Source organism: Dryobates pubescens, chromosome 20, assembly GCF_014839835.1.
Source record: "Dryobates pubescens isolate bDryPub1 chromosome 20, bDryPub1.pri, whole genome shotgun sequence".
Classification (NCBI taxonomy): Eukaryota; Metazoa; Chordata; class Aves; order Piciformes; family Picidae; genus Dryobates; species Dryobates pubescens.
The window spans coordinates 415425-439866 of record NC_071631.1 but is presented as its reverse complement, the minus strand read 5'-3'; the positions used below and the strand labels follow the sequence as shown (position 1 = coordinate 439866).

The window sequence follows — 24442 nt, the reverse complement described above, 5'->3', positions numbered from 1 at the left end:
GGGTTTTTTTTCCCCCCCCTTTTCACCTCTCATCGTTTTGGACACTTTGGGATTTTTTTCCACACCCCCTCCCCCCTCCCCCACTTCGAGAGTGTTTTTTATGTGGTTTCAGCTTTTTAAGGTTTTTTCCTTAGACAACTTTTTTTTTCCTTTTTTTTCTTTCTTTTTTTTCTTTCATTTTTTTCTTTTTTCTTTCTTTTTTTTCTTTCTTTTTTTTTCTTTTTTTCCTTTTTTTTTTTTTTTTGTAACTCCTTTTCTTCAAAAGTATTTACAATTGCTGGTTTCTTTTGTGCAGAACGTGAAAATTAAGAAAATAAAACCTAAAAATCACAAGGAGGTTCCCCCTCCCCCCCCCCGACGCCCACCCCACCCCCACCTCCCCTCCCTCCCCGATTCTGCTTCTGGATTTGGAGGAGCGGGAACGCGGCGCCGGCGCCACGGCCGAGGTGGGGGCCAGTGGCGAAGCTGGGGGGGTGATGGGGTCGGGGTGCCCCCGCTGGCAGAGCCTCCTCTTCTGCTCTTCTCTCTGCTGCGGGATGGGCTGGGGGAGGCGAAGGGCCGAGGGTGCGGCGGCGGGAGGGAAGGCTGGGGGGAGAGAGGAGAGAAGGGAGAGGGAGGGTCAGCGTCCCACTGCCACGGCTCAGCACCTACCCACACCTGGCACCCACATACCAGCGACCTGGCACCCATGGACCCAAGGCTCTGGAGTTCTGCTCACCCCCATCTGGCGCCCAGGTAACCCAGGGGTTGGGCACCCATGCACCCGAGGGTCTGGGGTCCTCCTCAGCCAGGTCTGGCACCCTCATACGCAGGGATTTTGGGTTCTGATCACCCTTGTCTGGTGCTCATCCACCCAGGGGTCTGGGGTCTTCCTCACCCCCATCTTGACACCCACACACCCAGGGGTCTATGTCCTACTCACCCCGCATCTGGCACCCAGGTAACCCAGGGGCCTGGCACCATGTGCCCAGCACCCAATCACCCTGGGCTCTGGCACCTCCTCATCCAGGGCTCTGGCACCTCCCCTCCCTGGGGTCCAGCACCTCACCAACCTGGGGTCCAGCATCCACCACCCGGGGCTCTGGCACCCCATCACCCTGAGCACCAGCATCCTACACTCTGACACATGCCCACCCTGGAGTCCACTCGAGGCTCTGGCACCCCACACCCCACGCTCCAGCCACCCACAGATGCTGGCTCAGATGAGGTCCCTGTGGGTAACACTCGGGGCCAGTGCTTGAAGCCCAAAAGGGGCTGGGGGCACCCAGTGGGTGAAGCTTAGTGGTTGCTCACTGGAAAGCAGAGAGCACCCAGCGCGCCCCCGCGGGCCCCTCAGCCCCACCCCACGCTCCCACGGATGTGCCCTGGGCAGCGCTGGGTGGCACTTACCGGGTGATGGTGGCACCTCCGGGCCCCGCTGGCGAAGCTGCCAGAGCCAGGTGGGGGTCAGCTCTCCCAAACACCCCTCGGCCTCCATCCGGCGACAGAAACACCCCGGGGCAAAGCGAGCGGGCACGGGGCGGGGAAGAAGCCCCCCACAGCCCCAACGAGAGCCCCGGCCAGGCTGCGGGCAGGGGGCACCCAGCCACCGACCCCCCAGGCCCCGCGGCCACCTCCTGCCCTCCGTAGCTGTGCTGGGCGGGGCCTGGCGGGGGCCGTCGGTCTGTCCAGCTGTCCGTCCGTCGGTCGGATTGTCCTGCTGCGGGGCGGGGGGCGCGGGGGCGGCGGTTTGGAAAGCAGAGCCAGGCAGGTGGCAGGCGGAGCAGGTCTGAGTGCGGGGGGGGGACAGAGTGGGGGCTTTGCTCTCTTCGTCCGTTGTTGTTTTTGTTTTGTGGTTTTTTTTTTCTTTCGCTTATTTTGTAACTTTTTAGAATTTTTTTTCTCCTTTTTTTCCCTTTTTCTTAGAAAACAACCAACCAAAGGGCTCCGATCCCAGTTAAATACAGAACTTGAAAAGTGTTCCAGAAAAAAGTGCTGGCTAAATTACCTCTGAAAGAGAAACACAACACAGAGAGGGGGGGAGGGGGGGAGGACGCACGATGAGAGGGGCCTGGGGGTGCCCCATGCCAGCCTGCCCCGTGCCATCCCCCCCGACGCCCTCGGCCCCACCTACCCTGTAACAAAACCTCGCTGTCCGGGTGGCACGTCAGCAGGCACTACAACGAGGTGACCGTAAAAGTGTCCTCAGGGTGCTGTTGCTCTACCATGGGTCCCAGGAACCCGCTCTTCTGGGGGGGGGCCATGACGGGGTGCCCCTGGGGTGCAAAACTGGGGTACCTGTAGTTGTCCTGCAGCTGCAGCATTGAGTCTCTCGGTACGGGGGAGATGTTCAAGTCATTGATCAAGGGGCAAGCGTAGGGTCCTCGGTGGTGAGCCCGGGACATCTCCAAGGGCTCCTTCTCGCCCTTGGAGGCGTGGGCGCCGCTCGGGCTGCCCAAGTGCGGGTTCAGACACGAGGGGTCCGTCCTGCCCATGAAGTCCACCAGCATCCCGGACCCCGCTTTCCCGTCGTAGGAGGGGCTGCGGGTGCTGGCGTTGGGGGAGTACCAGTAGGGAGGGTTTTTGCAGCTGGGGGAGTCGTAGTGCGGTTGTGGCATGGGGAGGTCGCGGCAGGCCAGGTGGGGGGCGTGCGGCAGCGCCCCCCCCTGCATGCTGTGTTTGAGCGAGTCGCAGGCGGGCAGCTTGCGGAGGTCGCCCGCCCGTAGGTCCTCCTTGAAGGCCAGGGTCGGGGAGCAGTTGGGCGAGAAGGCTTTCTGCAGCCCGGCCTCGAAGACAGTCTGCGGGGCGGGGCCGGCCAGCTGGTGCGGCAGCGCCGGGAAGTGCTTGCCCTCCAAATCCGGCTGCCCCAGCCCGGGGGAGTCACTCTGGAACCCCTGCACGAAGGTCCCGTCCGAGGGGGTGGAGGGGTTCATGGAGTAGGGGCCGGCGTAGTCACAGGGGTCCCGCTCGCCCACCCCGAAGCCCCGGGACTGGGAGGGCAGTGGGGACATGCTGCTGTCCCCGCTGTAGTAGTCCAAGCCCAGGTCGGTGCTCTCCTGGAACAGGGGATTGACCGCCTGGGACTTGGTGGGGAACTTGGCCTTGCCCGTGCCCCTCTCCTTCTTGGAGGCACAAGCCCCCCGGGACCCTCGTGGCTGCCGGGGTCCTGTGCTCCTCTTGGAGGGGTACACGGAGGAAGAAGAGGAAGAGGAGGAGAAGCTCAGGTGGGAGGTGTCGAACATGTCCACCTTCTTCCGTCGGCCCCGGCCGGGCTTGGAGTTGCTCTGGAAGAGGACGCTCTGGTTCCAGTTGTAGCCTGGGGCGGAGGATGCCTCATTCCAGTCCATCATCAGCTTCTCCAGGCTGGAGAGGCTGGACTGGCCCTCGCTGGACGAGGCCTCGCTGTTGGCGCGCCGGTAGCCGGCCGGCTGGTTGAACTGGGTGCTGTCGGAAGAGGACTCCGAGAAGGTCTCCGAGACCGTCTGCTGCTTGGCTTTCTGTGGGGTGTAGTTGGAGATGTCCAGGATGACGTTGGGCTCGTTGAGGTGGCACTCAAAGCCTGGGTTGTAGAGCTGGCTGAAGGCCTCCGAGCTCCAGTCCAGCCCTCCGTAGCCCTGCCGGAAAGCCCAGGGCGCGGCGCCTGGGAACTGCCGGCAATTCTCGGGCGAGGGCTGGAAGGAGGCCGAGCCCTTGGGCACCATGTAGCCGCCGGGCGAGACGGTGCTGGCCCGGCTGTCACACCTCAAGGGGGTGTGTGAGGCGCTGGAGAACTGTGCCCCCTGCTCGGCGCTGTTGAAGAAGGCAGCTTTGCCCAGCGGCAGGCTGGGACCGGCCGTCTGCGGCGCATAGCCGGCACTGTGGGCGCTGCTGGGCGAGGACGGGAGGCTGCTGCCGCTGCCGTAGGCGAAGCTGCAGTCCTTGCTGTTGGGGCAGTCCTGCGGGTACTGCTTCCCCGGCGGGAACACGCTGGCCGGTGCCACGCTCTGCCCGCTGCCGTAGCTGCCGTAGGGCGAATAGCCGGAGGTGCCGCTGGGCGCCGGGTGAGCCGTGGGGGACTGGGAGACGGCTGAGGGCGGTGCCAGCTTGGCAAACGCCTCAGCACCCCGGCACTCCGATGACCCTTGGCCTACCCCATAGCTGGCGGCGGCGGCGGCACGGCCCGGGGGGAACGCAGGCCGGCCCTGCAGTGCCGCGTGGAAGGCAGCCTCGGCACCAGGGGTTGCCGCTGCCACCTTGCCCCCCCGGGCTGGGTAGGTGGCCAGACCCCGCTGACCAGGCAGGGCGGCCGGGGGGGCCGTGTAGGCGGCGGCTGACTTGCGGGACTCGGAGCGTGAGGCTGAGAGGGCGAAGTCCAGCAGGTCGGAGGAGTCGTCTGAGTCCAGCAGCGAGCGGAAGTAGCCGGTGAAGAGGCTGTGCCGCTCCGGGCCGGCCTCCGCCTGCGAGGACGGAGCGTTCCCGGCGTAGAAGCTGGCGCGGCCGGAGGAGCCGGACTCTAGCCCGGGGGAGTGGAAGGGTCTCGCCTCAGCCCCTTGGTAGCCACCATTGCGACCGGCCTGGCTGCTGGGGTGGCCGTGATGGGGGGCCCAGGGGCTGCCCTTCTCGCTGGCAGCCCACTCGGTGCTGCCGTCACCGAAGCTCTGCCCGGGGTTGGGCTCTGGGAACAGGGCTCCGTTCTTGCGGGCGCGGCGCTTCCGCTTGGGTTTGCCCACGGGGTCGGGCTCGGGCCGGCCCCGCTTGCGCGGGTGCATGGCGTCGGCGTGGAGGGCCGGGGGGGCTTTCTTCTTCTTCCCAATGCCCTCAAAGAAATCGCTGAAGGAGCACCGGGCAGCGCGGGCAGCGTGGCCCCCTCCACGCCCCCCGAAGCCGCCCGCCTTGCCGCCACGCCGGCGGAAGCCCTGGACTCGGTGCAAAAAGTGGGAGATGCTCTGGGTGTCGGGGGCCTGGTGGATGGACTCGGGCTCGCTGGGGGTCCAGCAGCGGGGCGGCGAGCAGCGCCCCGAGCACTGGCTCTGCCGGTTGAGGAAGGCCAGCTTGGCCAGCACGTCCGAGTAGTCAGCCTTGCTGTCGTTGGTGTCGGCGATGTAGGAAGGCTGGGGCGAGGCCAGCTTCTGCTTCCTCCTCCTCCTCTTCTTCACCTCTGGGACTGGCTCCTTGGGCTTGGTTTGGCCCAGCAGCAGGTTCTTGGGGGGCCTGCCCCGCTTGCGCTTCAGGATGATGGGCATCTCCCCCGGGGGGAAGACCACCACCACGTTGCGCCCATTGTTCTTCATCTTGAGCAGTGGTGTGGGCTCCATGGAGCTGCTGGCCGCCAGCTCCTTGCCCTCCAGGTTCAGGTTGCTGCTGAGCGACGATACCTTGTAGGTGGTCTTGTTCCTCCTGCCCAGGGACACAGGGATCTTGGCCATCTTCACCACCATCTTCCTTACCCCTCGGCACTTCATCTTCTTCCCCATGGCGGGGGGCTTGGGTACCTCGTCTGCGTCCAGGGTGGTGGTGGGGGGCGGTGGTGGGGGGCTCAGGAGCGGGGTGCTGGGCTCCTCAGGCCCGGGGGGCACCTCGGCAGGCAGGGAGAGGGGGGACAGGACGCGGCTCTCGGAGGCGATGTCCACCCGGCGCCCTCGCCCTGCCCTCCTCCTGCGGCACAGCATCTTTGGTTTGTCTGTCCGGCGCAGGGCGTACTTGCGGTGGTCCTCGCCGCAGCGCCCAGCCCCCCGGCCCCCACAGGGACCCCGTTTCACCACGCTGCTCAGGGGGCACCCCCCGAGCCGGGCCTGCAGCCCGTGGGGCCGTAGCGGGTCCCCGGTGCCCGGCTGTGCCTCCAGCAGCTCTGAGACGGTCCCCAGCGGCTGCGTCTCCAGCAGCGAGGGCTCGGCGGGCAGCAGCGGGGTCCGAGCGTCCAGCAGTGGTGGCTCCAGGGTCCCAGGCAGCGGCTCCAGCGTCTGCAGCCCCAGGGGCTCGGCCAGGGGCTCCAGCGACTGCAGCTCCAGCGACTCAGACAAAGGCTCCAGCGACTGCAGCTCCAGCGACGCCGACAGCGGCTCCAAGGACTGCAGCCCCAGCGGCTCCAGATTCTGCAGCTCCAACGACTCCGGCAGCGGCTCCAAGCTCTGCGAGTCAAGCAGCTGGGGTTGCGACTCGAGGGACTGGGAATCCAGCAGCCGGGACTGGGAGTCCAGCTCCTGAGCTGGCAGCAGCTGGGGCTGCGGCTCCATCGCCTGCGACTCCAACAGCTGCGTCCCCGGGCACGCCAGCGAGGCCAGCTCGTTCAGGATGTCCGCCTCGGCCAGGTCCGAGTAATCGCCGGCGTCGGGCTGGGAGCATCCAGCTTCCTCCGCCGAGGCTTTGGAGCCCCCCCCAACACCCCCACTGTGTCCGGGGGGCTGCGGGGCGCTCCCCCCGCCACCCTCAGCTTCTCCGTCGCGGGCGGGGGGCCGGGGGTGCCGCGGTGGCTCCGTCTTGCAGAGCGCCCCCCGCTCCTCGGGGCTGCGGATGCTGTTGGCCAGGGAGGGCGAGGAGAAGAAGCTGTACTGGAGGTCGCGGTCGGCGGGCAGCAGCCGGCTGTCCTCGTGGGCGCCGCCGCGCAGGTTGCCGCAGTCCAGGTGCAGGCCGCTGCTCTTGAGGTCCTCGGAGAGGCGGTTGAGGTCCTTCATGATGTCGATGAGCTGCACCACGGGGTGGAGGTTGATGTGGCCGTTGCCGCACTTGCTGCGGAGCAGGGCGAGGATGCTGTCGACGTTGCAGCGGCCCGAGGCCAGCGTCACGTCCGGGAAGGTCTTGGGCGCCCGGTCGCAGGCGGCTGCCTCCTCCGCGCTTCGCCCCAGGATCCGGGGCTGGCCGGCACAGCCCAGCAAGTCCTGCGCCGCCTTGGTGCCTCCGTGGACGCCCTGGCACCGGTCGGCCGGGTCGCCGTGCAGCAGCGAGCCCGCCTGGTGCTCGCGGCCGAGCGCGGGGCACGACCCCTCGGGGAAGCTCAGCACGCTGCAGGACAAGGCCTTCTCCGCCGGGCAGGCCGGGGGGCGCTGCGCGGGGTGCCCCGCAGGGTAGAACTCGGGCTCTCGGGCGTAGTCGGGCGAGCCGCGCACAACGCTGGTCGTTACCACTGGGCCCGGGGGCTTCACGCGCATCCTGGCCTCCTCCTCCCCCGCGTGCCGCTGGGCCGAGCAGTTGCTGACATGGGGGTCAGGGAAGGTGGCACCAGGACCTGTGTGGGGCAGAGGAGGGGACAGTGAGGCCCTGAGAGCACCGCCGGCCACAGGCGGCTGGCGATGCCATGCTCCATCCCCGATGCCCTCGGTGAGGGGGTGCCAGCCTTCGCCTCCCCGTCTCACCCCTGCCCTGTCACCAGTGAGGACCTGGGAACCTGTCCCTGCCACCCCCAGCCTCCTCCCTTGCCCACTGCAGTGCTGGGGAGATGTGGTGCAGCCTCCTGCCCTGCTTGGGAAGGGGCTGGATGCCCTCCCCATGGCAGAACCACCTGTGCCAGCCTGGCATGGAGCCACCTCCAAGGGGGAAGCAAGATGGCTGTGCCCATGGGGGGTTGGGCTGCCCTGTCCCCTCTGTGGGCAGAGCCAGGGAGTCTGGGGGGCTGTGGGCCAGAACTAGGGCATCCAGGGGGCTGTGAAGCTGTAGCTAATGGGTCTGAGAGGGGTCATGGAGCTGGAGCTAGAGGTGAGGCTGGGACTCACCCTCGGCTTTGCTGCTGCTCCTGCTGTTGCACTTGAGCTCCCTGCAAAGGAAGGGGGTGGTGCAGAGGGTTAGCCCCCAGCTGGGAGGGGTATCACTGCCTCCTCCCACCCCCACGGCACAGCACTGACCCCTCCAGAGGACACACCTGGGGCTGATCCTCCTGAGCTCCCACAGCTGAGAGGCAGCCAGGTGGCAGGGAGCTTGGAGGCTACCTCCGATCTGGGGGGCAAAGGGGACACATTTAGCGCCCCCCCCACACCCACCATCAACCCCTCCAGGGGACAGGGGTGCTGGGGGGGGGCAGTGGGAAGGAGGTGGGTTGTGTCCCAAGGATAGGGGGACTTGGTGAGGAGGTGTCCTGGGGGTGAGGAAGGCTCGGTGGGAAGGAGGACGATGTCCCAGGGACGTCGAGGAGGGGGCTTGGTGGGAGGGAGGGAGGGGTGATGTCCCCAGGCTGGAAGAGGGCTTGGCGGGAGGCGCGGGGGTGTCCCGGGAAGGGGGGCTCGGCGGGGGCCCTGCGGCCGCGCTGTCGCTAGGTGTCCCCGGTGAGCCGCGCTCCGCCGCCGCCCCGGCCCGGCCCCCCCGCCTCGCCCGGACACACCGGGGATGGGCGGGGAAGGGGGAGTTGGTTCTTTGCCGCCGGAGGCGGCTCAGCGTGTCCCGCACACCCTCCCCTCCACCTCCTGCCATCCGCCCACACACCCGTGGGCACCCCACGCTCAGCTGCTGCCCCCGCCCCGCGGTGACGCTGCCCGGTGCCAGCACCCACCCTCTGCATCGCCCCTGCCTCAGTTTCCCCTTGGCGGCAACAAGGACGAAAGCGACGTCTGTGGGGAAGGTGTTGGCACGAAGGGCCCCCCCTGCTCCCCATGCGGGGGCTGCAGTCACCCCTATTTGCTCCCCCTCGATCAAGCCATGGGCTCTGCACAGCTGCAGATGCTTCCTCCCTGACTCTCAGCCATACTTCGTGGCCCACTCCTCTCTCCTGCCAGGGCAGGGATGGGCAGAACAGAAGCAGCCAACCTGCTGCCAACTTGCTACCACCAGTGCAGCCCCGTTCCCGGGACTCAGGCCCCCCCCCAGGGTACCTGGGCCGGGGGTGCTTGCAGTGGAGGTTCACTCTGAAGCTCCTGCTGTCACCGACGCTGCCAGGCTGGCGAGGGCCCGAGCCCTGGGCACGCGGGAGCCACTCGGTTGGCAGGCTGGCACCGTTCTCCAGTGCGACGGGCTGGCAGGCGACTGAGCTCCCATCTGCTCCAGCAAGAACAGAGACCCCCCCCAACTCCATCAGCCTGGAGGACCCCTCCCCAGGGAGTATCCCCCTGCCCTGGGCTGGCGTCGATGCCCGCTTGGCTTGGTGCCCACCCGTTCAAAGCCACAACCCACTGGGACGCCCAAGGAGCCATGCTGACCCCTCTGCCCCAGGGGACGGGGCCGCTGTGGGACGCCGAGGCACAGGGTGGCATTTTGGAGCAGAACATCCTGCTGCGGCCATGCCTTCAGCTGGGGGCTGCCCATTCGTGGCAGAGCATTTCCCTGCCGGGCTGCGGACACCTGTGTGCACACCGAGGTGTGGCACGGCCACACGGACGTCCCTGTTGCACACACGCGTGCGAGCCCTCACAGGTGGGCATCCCCACTCCTTCATGTGACGCTGGTGCATACTGGGGGCCAGGCACCCAAAGCAGCTGCCCATCCCGCAGAGGGGTGCCAGGCAGCACCCCCCCCCAGGCCATCGCCATTGCCCTGCCTGCCAGCGTGCCCGCGCGAATCGCTGCCTGCCGGCTCCCTCCCCCAGCACACAGCCGCAGACACACAGGCAGCCGCTCGGAGTGCTCCAGGCTCTTCCCGGTGTCTGGATTAGCTGACAACTTATCAACAAGGCAAGGAAGGAGAACTCAAACCTGTCAGTCCGTCCGCATCCCCCTCCCTGCCTCCCCAGCTTTTCCCCAGCAGCCTTTGGGCGCAGCGTTGGCACCAAGGCGATGCGGGCACTTCTCCGGCAACCGCCTGCTCGGTGTAGAGTTACGCCAAGGGCAGTGTGGAGCAGGAAAATATGCGCTCGAAAGACCGGTCCGGGCTCTGCCGAGGCTGCTGCCGTGCCCAGAGAGCGCTGGGAGGGGAACTGGGCAGGAAGGAAGCAGCCGGGAGCCCTTCCAGAACAGCCGCTGCGAGCCGGTCCCCGCCGCACGGCTCGGCGGGCAGAGACGGAGGGTCCCCTAAACCTGCACCCCTGACCCCCTGCGTGCCTGGGGGGTGTGCTGGCAAAGCCTGTGGCATGGCCACGGGTGCCCAGTGTGGTGCATGGCACCCGCTGGCATTCATGCCACCCATTCATGTGCACAGCACTCGCCGGTGTGCACCCATGGGTGCCAGAGGTGCTGGGCACACCCCCCGCTGTCCTGCCCATTCAACCAGCTCTTACCCCAAACTGGTTGGCACCAGAGTCCTGCTCCTGGCCCTGCCAGGGCCACATATCCAGCGTCAAGGCGGGGGGGCACTCCTCCCTCACCCCAACCAACGCCCCCTACGGCGGGGACCACCTCCTTCACCCTCCAAACCCCCACCCCTCACCACGCAGCCAGCCATCGGCCGCCAGCCCTCCCCGCCCCCGCAGCGTGGGGCAGAAGCTGGGAGCCGGGCGGTGGGGAGGGGGCTGCTGGGGGGTAAGTGGCCGGGACGCTGGCCACGCCACGGCGCTCACTTTCACCTCCCTGCTCAGCCCCAGGCAGCCACCACATGTTTCCCATTAGGCTCTCTGGCCTTCGCCATTCCTGGCTGCTGCTCCCGGGGTAGGGCTCTGGGGCTCTGGGGCTCTGTTTCCTCCTCCTTTTTTTTTTTTTTTTTTTTCTTTTTTTTTTAATTTTTAATTTTTTCCCTCCTCCTCGCGGGTTACAAAACACAGCAGAGACCACACAGGCGAGCAGGGACGGAGGCAACCAGCAGGACACAGGGAGAGATGGGCGCTGCGGGGGGGAGAGGCAGCGAGGTGGGGGTGCTCTGATGGCTTGGGAAGGGATGGGGGCGGGGGGGGGGGGATTTTGGGGAGGGGAGGGGGGGGGGAAGCAGGCGAGATTGCAGTCACCTCCACATCCCACCTCCTGACCCCGCAGCCCTGCAAAGATAACAGCCCCTGAAGACTTGCTGACTCGCCTCGCAGAAATCCAATATCCTTCGCCTGCTGAACTAATCGACTACCTGGGCTCCCACCTCCCCTGCCCGGCCTTAATCCTGCTGCTGCAAAGCTTTAATTAGTTTAACGGCTTCAGCCTTGATGGAGCTTGGTGGCGAGTGCCATGGTTCCCCCCCCCCGCACTACCCTCCCTGCAGCTCCTCTCCCCAGGCAAGCTCCCACTTGGGGTGCTGCGAGGTGGCACCATGAGGGTGCAGAGGGTTGTAGACATCCCCTGTGGGTGCTGGCACCCAGCCCTGACCCCCAGTCTGAGGGAGGAGGGCGGGGGGGAGGGGAGGGGAGTTGTGGCAGGGCTTTGCTTGGCACCGGCGTGGCGGCAGGGATGGCCCCGCAAGACACGGCCATGGTTTGGTGCCCGGCTCTGAGGCCACCCAGACGTCAGGGTGGGGCCGGAGATGCCACCGGGAGACAAGCAGGCGGCAGGGACGCAGCCGCCACACAGATGGGGCCAGGCCGGCCCGACGCCTCCCGCCCCCCCGCGGCATCGTGCCCAGCCGCCCGCAGCACCGGTGCCAAGCACGGGGGGTCCTCCCCACGGCCCCCACACCTCCCCACTCCCTGGGCACCACGGGCACTGGGAGGTGTCAGGGTGGCCCTAAATACCCCGACATGGGTGTTGGGTCCCTGGACACCCCCATCAGCCATGTTCTGTGTCACAGCTGTCCCCTGCATGCATGCACACGCATCTGGGGCACTGCAGAGGTGCAGCTCCCTTGTACATGCCCCCCCGTGCCTGAAGGCTGCTGTCCTCTCTGTGCCCTGTCCCTTGCACCCTCCCACACCCCCCTCGCTGGCTCCCACGCCCCCCCCCGCCCCGTGAGTCCCTCCCCAGCTCGTCCTCGCCTGCTGACACCAATGGAAAATCCCCTCCAGTCCCTCCAGTGACAGCTTCCTGGCAGGCGCTTTCCGAGGGCTTCCGTGTTCCCCAGCCGCCCCCCCGCCACATCGGCCACCTCCCCCCTGAGCCATGCGGGGGGTCGCCTTCACCCCCACCACCCCGACCTCCACAGACCACCCCTAAATCCAGCATCCCCCTAAGGCTTACAGGTCCTGCTCCCTCCTCTTCCTCCCGACATCCCCCCACCCTGCCTGCACTCCACGCTGGGCACCTCTGAACCAGGGGCACCGAGCAGCACCAGGGGTCCCACTCAGAAGCTCTCCCAGGGCACCCATTCCCCCTTGGGGAGCCACCCCCCTGTGATGCCACCAGCATACTGGCTGGGAGCAGGGCAAGGGCTGGGGGTCCAGAGGGGTGGGCAGAGATGGGGCACAGGGTGCTCGCGGGTGGCCCTGACCCCTCCTGCCCCAGGGGCTCGACCCTGCTGTCACCGCAGCGCTGCCCTCTCTGCCACCAGGAGCCAGAGCAGATGGCACCTGGGCTTCATCTTAGGTAACAGGTCTGGCCAAGCTGCTCGGCCATCACGGTCCTTCCCCTCTTCCTGGGGGGCCACCAGGAGAGAGGGGGTTTGGGGTGTCCCCCCCACAAGCAGGGTGCTGGTAGGGTAACATATCCTGCCCAGTGCAGTGCCAGGATGTGGAGTCACTGCAGGAGGAGATGGTGGTGCCAGGGAAGGGCTTGAGGCAAATGCACCTGGGAGACATGGCCCCAGGGGAGAGCTGGGGCTGGGAGCCACCTCCCATGGCACCCTGAGGTGCCATGTGCACAGAACACGCTCGAGTACCATCCTGGCACCAGGGAGGGGGCTCTGCAGGTCTTGGTGTTCCCCTAAGCCCCCAGCACAAAACATCTCTCAGATCCCCTGGGAGCAGGGAGCCTGGGGCCAGCAACGTCCCTGTGCTGCTGGGGTCACTGCTGGGCTGGGGACAAAGCCTTTCCCTCGGCCAGGTGTGTTGCTGCAACCAGGGTCACCAGTGCAGTGCCCAGCCTGGGTGGCACAGTGCCCTCGAGGTGGGCAGGGATGGGGGTGGCCTAGTGTCTAGTGCTGGTGTTGTGAGAAACCATCTCCCCTGCAGCAGCCACGCTCCCTGCTGGGACCATCTCCCTGGCAAGAAACATCTCCCCTGCCACGAGCATGTTCCCTGCAGTGATCATCTCCCCTGCAAGAGGCCATCTGCCGTGCAACCACCACCTCCCCCGGAGCAACCACGTCCCTTGCAGCAACCATCTTCCCTGTGACAGCCAGCCCCCACCCTCCCAGGAGAAAGCTTCTCACCTGTCAGAACATCTCCCCTGGAAGGACCACCTGCTCTGCAGCGACCATCCCTCCTGCAAGGACCCTCTCCCCCACAACCACCATTTTCCCTACAATCACCTTCCTTGGACCCTCTCCCTCTCCGCCACGGATCTAGGTGGCTGCAGCCCCCCGGGGCCACGCTGTGGGGGATGCCCTCCCCTCCACACCCAGATGTCCCCAGCTTCGGTGGCATCATCCAGCGCAGGCGCAAATCCCCCCCTCCCATCCCAACCCCCCTGTCCCTAGCAGGGTCTGACCCCCCTCCTTGGCTGGGTGGGGGTGGCAGGAGGTGGCGGTGGGGCTGGGGGTGGCCCGGGGGGAGGTGGGGCGGTGAAACCACTCGACAGATGGACGGCAGAGACGGTGGCACCTCGGCCGGCTGGAGCCCAGCGCCGCAGCTCGGAGCGCGCAGGGAAAGGGCTAAATTTAGCTGCTCTCCGCGGTGCCAGCTTTGTTCCCCCGCCCCGTCGAGCCGGCGCGGGAGGAGAGCAGCCTGCCTGGCCCCCTCCTCTACCCTCCGCTTGTTGGGGGTGGGCGGACACACACACGCGGGACACCCTAACACCCATCCCTCAGGGTACCGGCTCGGGGTACCAGCCTGGGGTACCCCTTGGGGAGCTGGCTGCTGTGGCCAGCTTCTCCATCTGACGGTGGTGCACTGCCCCAGAGGAGTGAGCATGGCCACCCCCCCTCAAAAAAAACCCGTGTCAGCAGGCCGGAGGCTGCGCAGAGGGCAGTGCCCCCCTCCCTGGGCTCCCTGTTATAGCCACACATGAGTCACAGCCGCGGTGCGTCCCTGCCCGGCGCGGCCGCGCAGGGTCATGTAACACCCGCGGCCACCCCGCCAGGGACGGGGGCTCCAAAATCTGCCCACAGCAGCCCCTGCCCGCAGCCTGTGGCACCCGGGGGTGGTTCTGCAGCCCCCTGAGGCCGCTGCGGGGTAAGGGGGACCCCTGGGGATAAGGGGAGGGTGCTACTCAGGTCCCCCCGTGGCCACCAGGCTGCGGGGAGCTGCGGGTTAACGCCGAGCGGGGCCAGGAGCGCAGTAACATTTGGAAGGTGCCAGATGGAATCCTGCCCGTGCCGAAGGCTCGCCTGGCACTGCCATGTCCCCCGGCGCTGGGGATGGGGCCCTGCCCACGGCAGCCAAGGGGCACCCCGCTGGCATGTGGGGATGCCAGTTGCATAACCTACCAGGGAAGTCCTGGGTGACCCAGCGGCCACCCACAGTACCCACCCACAGCGCCCACTGCGGGGAAGGCGGCAGAGGGGTCCAGGTGCACCCGGCGAGCTCATGGCATCACGGCAGCACCCACCGGGTGCCAACACCGCGTCAGGGTGGGCAGGTGGGGACTGGGGGGGAGGTTCTGGGCAGGGGGAGAGCAACCAGTTGCCTCCCTTGGCCAATTTTAGAAACTGGCTCGACAAGAAAAGCAGAATGGGCCGGGCAGGATTAGCGCCGGCGGGGGGCGGGGGGGGATTTTTTCCCCCTTTTTCTCTCTCTCTTTTTTTTCCTGCTGTGGGAGGCGCAGGAGTTGAGCGGAAACTCCTGGCTGCGGATCCTGTTTCCTGGGAGATGCGGCGCGGTGCAGGGCCGAGCTGGGGCCGAGCCGGGGTGTGGGAGCCACCGGGGACTGTGCCAACACCAGCGTGTCGGGGCAGGGGCACGGGCAGGGGGGACAGATTTGTCCACCCCCCTCCCTGCATCCCTATCCCAGCGTGCTGGTAGCCTGGCACCCCCACACAGCACCCACCCATGGGTACAGAGCATGGTGCCCACGTGGGTGCATCCATGGAGGACTGGGCGACCATGGGGAGGATTGGGCACTCACGGGGGCACCCATGGAGGCGATTGGGCAACTATGGGGAGGACTGGGCACCCATGGAGAGGGTTGGGCATTCATGACAAGGAGTGGCCATGCATGAGTGCGCTCATGGGGAGGATGAGGAAAACATGGGGAAGATTGGGCACTCATGGGGCATCCGTGGGGAGGATTTGGCACCCATGGATGCATCCATGGGGCGAGGACAGTGCACATGGGCATGGGTACAGGTGCATATGTGCACCCACCTGGGTGCAGGTGCACCCACAGGTACAGAACATGGGTGCACACATGGCTACACACGTGGGTACACGCTGGCATACACACAGGTGTGCCAGCACGTGGATGTGCAGTACCCACCTCCCACACAGGATCACACCCACTCAGGGGCACAACACACAAAGAAACACCACGGTGCCCCTGCCTCCTGCCTAGTGGGCACCCAGGCAGCACCCATGGGCTCTTGCAGTGCAGGGACCCCCTCTAGGTATGGCCAAGCTGGCACCGCGGATTCCCATCCCACCCCCTGGCAGTGGCAGAAGCAGGATGCCATTGCCAGCTCATACCAGGGCGCACACTGGGTGATGCCCTGATCAGAATGGGTGACCCCAAAACACGATTCCCCTCCAAGAGAGCCCCAAAAGCCTGAGGGGGAGCACAGGGAAAGCAGCCAGAGTCCAGCAGTGGGGATGCAGATACGAGTGGGGAAACTGAGGCAGGGAGCAAGACAGGCAGTGCCCAGGGTGCAGATGGAAACAAACAGCTTCAGCCAACTCTCACAGAGGTCCTGTGCCACTCCAGCTCCCTGCTCCACTCCCACCCAGCTGCCCTCCCAGCTCCAGTTACAGGCAGGCTGTGACACGACATGTCCCGGGGGTGGGAACGGGGGGCAGAGTCCCTAGGAGGCAGCGAGTCAGGGCACCCAGCCCTGCCCACACCGTGCCACAGCCCTCTGGCATCTCCCCTGCAGCCCCAGGGGAGCTGCGGGGCGCACACACCTCTGGATACACCTCCCGGCTGGTCTCTCCCCCCCTCCAGGCGCCTGCCATTCCAATCGGCAGAGCAGAAGTTGCCGGCAGAGCCGCGGCGCGGCTCGCACACAGCCTGTCACTCACACATCACTTTGTAGATGCCCATAAATTGCTTCATTACCTCTTCTAATTGAGGAGAACGCAGCTGCTGTGGGGCGGTGACAGAGCGCCTTGCCTTTGAAGGATGCCTCCCTCACCAAGGCTGGGTCCAGCAGAGCTGCAGAGCACCCCCCCTCCCCTCCCCTCCCCACGTCCCCCCCCCCCAGCATCCCAATAATCATAATAATAACAATAATAATGATGGAAATAATCAGGATGATGACAGCAGCCAGGCAGACCCCGCAGCAAAGGGCGGCAGGGCTCGCCTGGGCCGCAGCCTGCATGTGGGAGCTGCTCAGAGGTGCTGGGTGGGGAAACTGAGGCAGCATAGAGGGTGGGATGCAAACCCCTGTGCTGTGCTGGTAACCTGGTGCCAGGGCTGAGGGACAACCCCACGCTCAGGATGGGCAGAGCATGGGGTGCACACCACTGTGTCCTGCTGGCACCTTGGGGAGGACCATGGTGGTGCCAGGGCTGAGGTGCCTCATGCTCAGGATGGACAGAGGGTTGGATGCAAACCCCTGTGCCATGCTGGCACCCTGGGGAGGACCATGGTGGTGCCAGGGCTGAGGGACAACTCCCTTTTCAGGGGGGGCAGAGCACGGAGCATCTCCTCAGGCTCACAGGGAGGACTTGGGGTGCAAGGGTGAGATCAGCTCTGCCCAAACTCCTTGGGGAACTTCTGCCTCTGCTTAGGGCCGGGGCTGGTTCCATCCTCCCAGCTTCGCCGGCACGAAGCCAGGGGTCCCTGGCACCCTCCCGTGCCCCCATGCCCTGCGCCCCAGCCCCGCGTGGGCCCCCCGGCTTTGTCTGGCAGGCGGCGAGCGGCTGCGGCTGGGCTCGGTCCCCTCGCAGGATACTGCAGAAGGATTTACTGTATTGCAGCTTGTGCTGGCTGCAGCCCAGCGCACAATAGATTAGCTGTAGCCCAGGGCAGCACGATGCGGGGGAAGGAAGGTGGGATTCAGGCGGATGCAGATTGCAGGGGCATTTGCTGCAGTGTACTGCAGGATCCGGCCCCTCGCTCGGGACCCCTCCCTCACCCCAAACCATCCCACGCTGGCCCTCGCAGAGGTGGCTGCGGGGGGGTTTGCCTGTCCCCTCCCCACCCCTGTCGTTACCCCGTGCCAAATGTGGTGGTTTGGATGCTGTGGCTGCAGGTGCCCACGTGGGCTGGAGGACACTTTGCTTGTCCCCCAGCCCCATCCCAGGGGGTTCTCCGGAGGGGTCGTGGTCCCCGATGGTGGGCTGGGTGCTGTTGGGGACACGGGCCCCCCCCTTGCTGGGTGCGACAGCACAAAGCTGGTGCAGGGAGGCAGCCAGGGACTGCAAGCAGCACTAATTGATCGCGATTAATTCAGCTCCTGCCTCCCCGGGTGGCAGGGAGAGATGCTGAGACACAAACCCAGCCCACAGAGCTCCCCAAACAGGCTCCACGCCCCCTCCCTGCACCCACCCGCCGGGCCTGGGGGGACCCACACTGCCTCTCCCTGGGCACATGGGGGGCTCTGAGGGGGGCCCAGCTCCTGCTGTTGCCCCAGAGCTGTTGGGTACCCATGCACAGGAGGTTTGGGGCTCAGTCCTTGGGGTGGACTCACTTCCCTTGGGGTGCTTTTGGCTGCTGGCTGGGTGGGGGGGTCCTGCTGGTACCCCATGTTCAGGATGCAGGGATGGCAGCACAGCAGGAGATGAAGCAGGGATGGTGGCACAGCAGGAGACAATACAGGGGTAGGTGGCACAGCAGGAGACAATACAGGGGTAGGTGGCACAGCAGGAGACGATGCTCAGGTGATGACAGCACAAGGGAGAAGAGGTACCAGGGGTCGCCAATGACCTCGTGGTGACACTGCGGCACCTTTGGGCATCACCAACAGGTACAAACCAGGGGACCTGGGAGAGCTGTTGCCACCTCCTCCAGCACCCAACCTCCACCCTGATGGGCACAGGCAGGCGCAGGCAGGCACCCTGCGGGCAGCGGCGCCGTGGGCAGCGCGGGCAGGGGGGCTGGCATGTGGCCGTCTGGATTTCGAGGGGAGCTGTGAGCCTGCGGATTCAGGCTCCATAATCCTCCGTGGGATGCAGTTTCCACAGCAACAGCAGGTCAGAGGGCAGCGAGGGGAGCTCAGCATCGCGATTGTGCCCGGCGCTGCCAAAAAAGCCACCGGGGTGGGGGGAGAGGAGGTGCCGGGGCCGGACGGCGGGGCCGCGGTGGCGGAGGTGGGCGGCGGCGGTGCGGGGGCTGCGCAGGGCGCGGGGGCGGCCGTGCTGGTGCTGCCGGGGAGGCTGCGAGCGGGGCTCAGTGTGGCGTTGTCAGCAAAGATGTCACTAATTGTCTGCAGGAGCAGCAAACCCTCGTTAACCCTTGGGCAGCCGGCGGCGGGCGCGCTGCTGCGGCTGGGGGCATGCAGTGACCAGCTGCCCAGCACCCTGGCATGGTCCCACCTCCGCCACCACCCCAACTGCATGGCCTTGGGCAAGTCACTGTGCTGCCCTCGCATCCATCTTCCCTCAGTGTGGCTACTGGGAGCCCACAGTGTCCCAGCCAGTGACCACAGCCAGCAGGGTGACTCTTCCCTTGTCCCATGGGCTCTGGCTTTGCCCCTGTTGCCTGCAGGTGAGACAGCACTTGGCCAAGCTGGAGCATGGTGGCAAATGCTGGCAGTGCCAGGGCCACCAGGGACAGAACCCCTCCATTCCCGGCCACCTCCATTCCTGGTCACCTCTATCCCTGGTCACCTTCGTTCTCAGCCATTGTCCCCACAGGCAGGCCTGGCAGGAGCAGTGGGGTGCAGATGCCCACAGGCAGGCCTGGCAGGAGCAGTAGGGTGCAGGTGCCCACAGGCAGGCCTGGCAGGAGCAGTAGGGTGCAGGTGCCCACAGGCAGGCCTGGCAGGAGCAGTAGGGTGCAGGTGCCCACAGGCAGGCCTGGCAGGAGCAGTAGGGTGCAGATGCAGTTGGAGTGGGACGCAGCACCCATATCATAGCCACCAACCCAACCCATGGCACACAGCACAGCTCCAGCCCCACAAAGGGCATGTGGCCTCATGGTGATGCCTGGGGACAGTGCCAGAGGCTTTTGCCAGGCTGGTGGAGGCATTGCCGCTGGGGTAGAGGCAGAAATGTTTTTTCCACCTCCTGTCCAGCTCTACCTGGGAGCTCTGCCGGGAAGTGCTGACGTCGGCAGGAGCGGGTGGGGGCGGCGGGGGGAGGCCGGGGCTGGGGCAGCCAGAGCAGGGTCAGCAGAAAGCCTCGGGCTCTGCTCGCCCCTGCCAGCTGCCCCGCGGACCTTTTGTTCCCATTCAGCACCTTTCCCAGCACCTCCTGGCTCTCACTGATTCCCAGGGCCCCTCCCTGCGGGGGTGGGCAGGATAGGAACCCCCCCCAGTACCTTGGGTTTCTGGGAGCAGATGCCTCCAGGGCAGGGCAGGAGGTTCCCAACGTGCTCATGGCACTGGGGAGCCAGGTGGTGCTGGGGGTGTGGGGGACATCATCCTCCCCCCGGGTGAGTGGACTGGGGGTGGTGGTGGCTGAAGCTGAACACAAAAACATGACTCCCCCCCCGCGACAGCACTTCGATGTGGCAGAGGGAGAGGGGGAGGGGAGGAAGGCAGCGTGGCTCCTCCCTATCCCCGTGTCCCCAAGCATCACCTGGGTCCCCAGCTGCCGCCCCAATGCACAGCCAGGTGCTGAGCCCAGGGGAGGGGACAGCCCCCGCCCTGCCCTGGGGGATGGGCACAAACCCAGCCACAGTACACAGCCTGCTGCCCCTGCGCCCAGCACAGCGAGGGCACCAAATGCCACCCTTGGACGCAGCCCACCCCAGGGGATGACAGCCCCAGAGACCCCAGGTGGGTGCAGTTTTCCAGTGCCCCCCAGAGTCACCTGCAGTGCCTGAGGAGGTGCCAGGGCTGGGCAGGTCTGTACAAGGCCTGGGACTCTCCCAGCCTCCAAGGACTCAGTTGGGATTTCCCCAGCGGGATCTGGGCACTGATGTCGCAACGCTCCCTGAGCTCTGCTCCCTCAGCTCCTGCCCAGCCTCCCCCTGCCACCCAGCACCTGCCCTGGCACACTGTCGGTGCTTGGTGAGCTCTCAAGGTAGCACTGCCAGGCAGGGCTGGCACAGCAACACCCTACCCAGTCTGGACTACTGGTCACACTGGGCATCCTGCAGTGGGCACTGGAACCAAGCAGCTCTGTTTCAGCGCTGCCTGGGGATCTCCTCTCACCTGGCATCCCACCACACGTCCCCCAGATGCAAACCCACCCCATGGTGAAAATCCAGGCCTGGGTGCAAGTGCAGCCACAGGTGCAGGCCCACCCCTGGGTACAAACTCACCCCTGGGTGCAAATCCAACCCTGGGTGGGGGCATATCCATCCCTGGGGGCAAACCCATCCCTAGGCAGTCGCAAACCCAGCTCTAGGTACAAATCCCTCCCCGGGTGCCAGCCTGAGCACAGGTCACCCCCCCTGCACCGCCGGACCCCAGCACCTCTCCCCTTCCCCAGCTGCCGCAGGTGTCCCCCCGGCCGCCCGCCTGGCCCTGCGGATGCGGCAGACAGGCCTCTGCCCCAGGCTGCTCGCCCGGCGTCTGGCTGAGCTCAGCGCATTTAGTGCTTTTAATTGTTCTTAATAAATCAATCCCCTCCAGCCCCTTAAATCATTTTTGTGGCTTCCCTCTCAGCCGTCCCCGCGGCCGCGCTGCTCTGGAGCCGACTGTCTGCAGCGCTGCCGGCGATGGAGGAGGGGGCAGGATGCAGCCTGCCCACCCCAGCACCCACCCTGCTGCTCCTTCACCCCTGGGTGCAGCCCTGGGGTGGCTCTCAGACGTCCCTCCCAGGCAGAGCACCCACCTGGGAGCTGGGTGCTGGCTGCCCTGCCTGCCTGGTGCCTGTGCCTCAGTTTCCCTCCCTGGGGGGGGGGTGCAGGCAGCTCTCCCTCTCCTCCTGCCCACCCCATTGCCACTGTGCTTTTGGGGGCACAAGTCCCTTCTGTGGGTGTGGGTCCTCATTTCATGCCCCTCAAGGCTGGGTGCATCAGGAACAGCTCCCTGCTGGCCTCCCACCCATGCACTGCCTGCCTCAGTTTCCCCACTGAAACTGAGCAGGGACTGGGGGGCACAAACAGCAGGGGGGGAGGGGGCCCAGACAGTTCCCTGCTGAGGCTGAACCTGTGCCCAGAGCTGGTGACAATGGATGCCACCGATGGGACACTTCTGTCCCAGCCAGTGGTGCCAGGCCATGCCAGCGTGGACAGACACAGCTTCCCACTCCGAGCCCCTCGGTGCCCCTGCCCATGCCTGGCCATGGCAGCACCCAGCACTGAGCCACAGCCTGAGGCCATCCCCACTTGTGACACCCCAGGCAGGACCAGCACAGCCCCCAGCCACCTCTGGGTGCCTCCCCAGGGCTCAGTGTTGCTGGTGCCACCCAGCTGGGTGACAGCTCTGCTACTGTCAGGGCTGCACCATCCACCTGCACTGTCACACCCCCAGTGCCACCACTGCCATCACCACAGCAGCCCTTGGAGCACCCAACCCTGCATCTGCTCCACCCCATCCCCCAGACCTTCATCTCCATCCCACCACCCAACCCTGCATCTGCTCCACCCCATCCCCCAGACCTTCATCTCCATCCCACCACCCAACCCTGCATCTGCTCCACCCCATCCCCCAGACCTTCATCTCCATCCCACCACCCAACCCTGCATCTGCTCCACCCCATCCCCCAGACCTTCATCTCCATCCCACCACCCAACTCTGCATTTTCTTCATCCCACCACCCAATCCTACATCTTCTGCACCCACTTCCTAGCACTGTGATCCCATGCATGCCACCACCCAATCCTGCATCTCCTCCATCCCACACCCCCTCCATCCCACCCCCAACCCCCTGACCCCCACCCCCCCAGCCCTCTGCAGCCCTGTTGGTGGTTTTTCCGGCAGGGATGAGGAGCAGCCCAGGAGCGGAGCCGGCTGCCGGGGGATGTGTCACCGAGCAGCCTGCTTTGGCTTTGGGCAAAAAACAAACCCGGCAGGGCTTGGAGGGGGAGAGCTAACCTTGACACAGTTGCAGCAGTCACTAATAGCAGGCAATATGCCTGTTCTTGGGGGACTGTTGCAGTTGCTAAGATACTGGCAGCCGTGTGAATGGAAATGGGTCAGTAAACCTGTGGAGAGATAGTGTGACACTGTAACCGGCACAGCTGTTGCAGCCTACATCGAAATCCCACCCTTTCAATATTTATCACTCTCCGCCTTCGGTTCCTTCCTCCCAGCAATCTTCCACCTTGGTTTTTGCCCCCAGGATCTGGGGAGAGCACCCCAAAGAGAGCTGGTGAGGAAGGTGGGTGATGGGGCAGGGTGGGCACAGCCAAGCCGGTGGTGGATGGGCAGGGAAGCAAAAGCTTTTTGGGTGGGTGTCCCCCTCCCTGCTGGGTGAAGCAGGATGGAGCCGGTTCTTGGAGAGATCTAACAGGAAGCAGGCTCTAATCCCCCTGGTAGGAAAAGGGGTTAAAAGGTCAATTTACTTCTGTCCCTGGTTTAGGCACTGTGGTGAAATTACACACTCGGGGAGCCGCTGCGCACGGCCGCGGGAGGAGGCTGCGGGCGGTGGTGTCCATCCTCAGCTGGCTGTCTGTCCATCCCCCCTGCCATACTCCCCCTGCCTTCCCCAGGCTGGGAAAGCATTCCCACGGGAGCAGGAGCTGTGTGCATGCAGCCCTGCGAGTAGCTTCATGAGCTGCATCCATGCATCCTGGTGAGAAGCAGCCCTGTGGCCCCACGAGCAGCACCCATGCAGCCCAGCAAGCAGCACCCATGCAGCTCAGCACCTCATCCTGCATGGCTCAGCACACGCCTCACATGCACCTGCCAGGAGGATCCTTGCACACCAGGCCCTGTCCTGCCCCTCCTGCCCACAGCACCACTGACACCAGAACTCAGCTGTGTCCCATCAGACGCTCCAGCAGCCCCGCTAATGCTCCAGCACCCCCACTCCAAATGCCCCAGCAACACCCCCAGTGCTCCAGCACCTGTACCCCAAATGCACCTCCTCAAAGGCTCCAGCAGCCTCTGGAATGCTCCAGCAGCCTCTGGAATGCTCCAGCATCTCCCCAAGTCCTTTAGCATCTCCCCTTAATGCCCTGGTACCCCCACCCCAAGACCTCCAGCATCCCCACAGCGTTCCAGTAACCCCATCACAAACGTTCAGACACCTTCCAAACACTCCAGCACCCCCCCCCCCCAAATGCTCCAACATCCCCTCAATGCCCCAGGAACCTCACTCCAAATGCTCAAACATCTCCTCAATTGCTTCAGCAGCCCTCAAACACTCCAGCATCTCTCCAAAGGTTCCAGCACCCCCAAACACTCCAGCACCCCCCCCACATCCCTGTTGCTTCAGTGTGTGCATCCCCCACACGCTACCCCCCACACACATGGGAAACCCCAACCCAGCTCAGCTCCCCGCGGCTTGTGAGCTTCCCACAGCGCAGCTGAGGCACAGGGCTGGATACTGGGAGCCAGCCCCAAGGGAGGACACTGTTAGCTGTCCCTGCTCCTGGTCGCAGTCCAGGTGCGGGGCAGGAGGGGGATGCTGGCAGGCAGCGACCGTCCCAGCGCGGCCGCAGCGAGCTGGCTCTGGCCCGGAGCTGGCCGGGGGGGAGGAAGGCAGCGAACATCTGGTCACAGGGAGAGGGACAGGGAAGTCTGCCGAGCTGTGGGAAGAGGCCCTGGCCGCCCAGCCCGGGGTGGAACGAGCCCCAGCATCCCTCCTGCACTGCAGCTGCACCGGAGCTGGGCAGAGAGCAGAGGCACCCACTGGGTTGCAGGGGCACCCACCCTGGCTGCACCCCAGTCCCTCTGCCTCAGGAAGGGGAAACTGAGGCACGTCAGAGGCAGACGATGCAGTTTGGGGTCACCCACACTGTCCCCCCCAGGCACAGCCCGGGTGGCTGGAGGAGCATCAGGGTGTGATTCATAACCTGGGGGGCGGGGGGGGGGGGTGTCTCACATCCCACGGGTGAACAGGGATGGGAAAGGGAGGGGATAGAGCAAGGAGCGAGTGGGAAGCCAGCGGGAAGCGAGCAGGGAGCTCTCCTCCTCCTCCTCCTCCTCCCCAAAGGCGCTCCCTGCCACCCCCCCGCAGGTGGCTGGAGCAGAACGGTTGATATGGAGACAGGGAAGCGCAGCCTGCCTGGGTAAGGTGACATTCGACAGATGCCAGGTTCAGACTCGCTCCAGCCAGTATCTGCCCCCAGTCCCTGCCCCACAACACCGCCTGCCTCCAGCCCCCGCACCCTGCCAGCCCCCGAGCAGGGGCATGTGCTGGGAGGGGGGCACAGGGTGGGCAGGGGGAGCTGGGGCACCCTGTGATCTACTCCTGGGGTTTTTGTGTGGTAAATGCCACCCTGTCCCCATCCTGAGGCCTGGCACAGGC

General features: G+C 65.6%; 1 protein-coding gene across 9 annotated transcripts in view; it reads right to left on the bottom strand.

Annotated features, from left to right (window-relative positions):
* Nucleotides 1-384: 384 nt before the first annotated feature.
* Nucleotides 385-24442, bottom strand: part of AHDC1 (AT-hook DNA binding motif containing 1) — a 53953-nt gene continuing 29895 nt past the window's right edge. For 4 of the 9 annotated variants that reach the window (XM_054170840.1, XM_054170839.1, XM_054170842.1 and 1 more), the window contains 5 exons: nt 8754-8916; nt 7665-7705; nt 2114-7180; nt 1390-1989; nt 385-585 (listed from right to left, as the gene is read on the bottom strand). In XM_054170840.1, coding sequence (XP_054026815.1) covers nt 2157-7103 — 4947 coding nt within the window. In that variant the 5' untranslated portion in view covers nt 7104-7180; nt 7665-7705; nt 8754-8916 and the 3' untranslated portion in view covers nt 385-585; nt 1390-1989; nt 2114-2156. Of the gene's footprint in view, nt 586-1389; nt 1990-2113; nt 7181-7664; nt 7706-7810; nt 7861-8753; nt 8917-9569; nt 9674-24442 lie in introns of those variants that run through there. The other 5 variants (XM_054170843.1, XM_054170838.1, XM_054170837.1 and 2 more) reach the window with 5 other exon arrangements.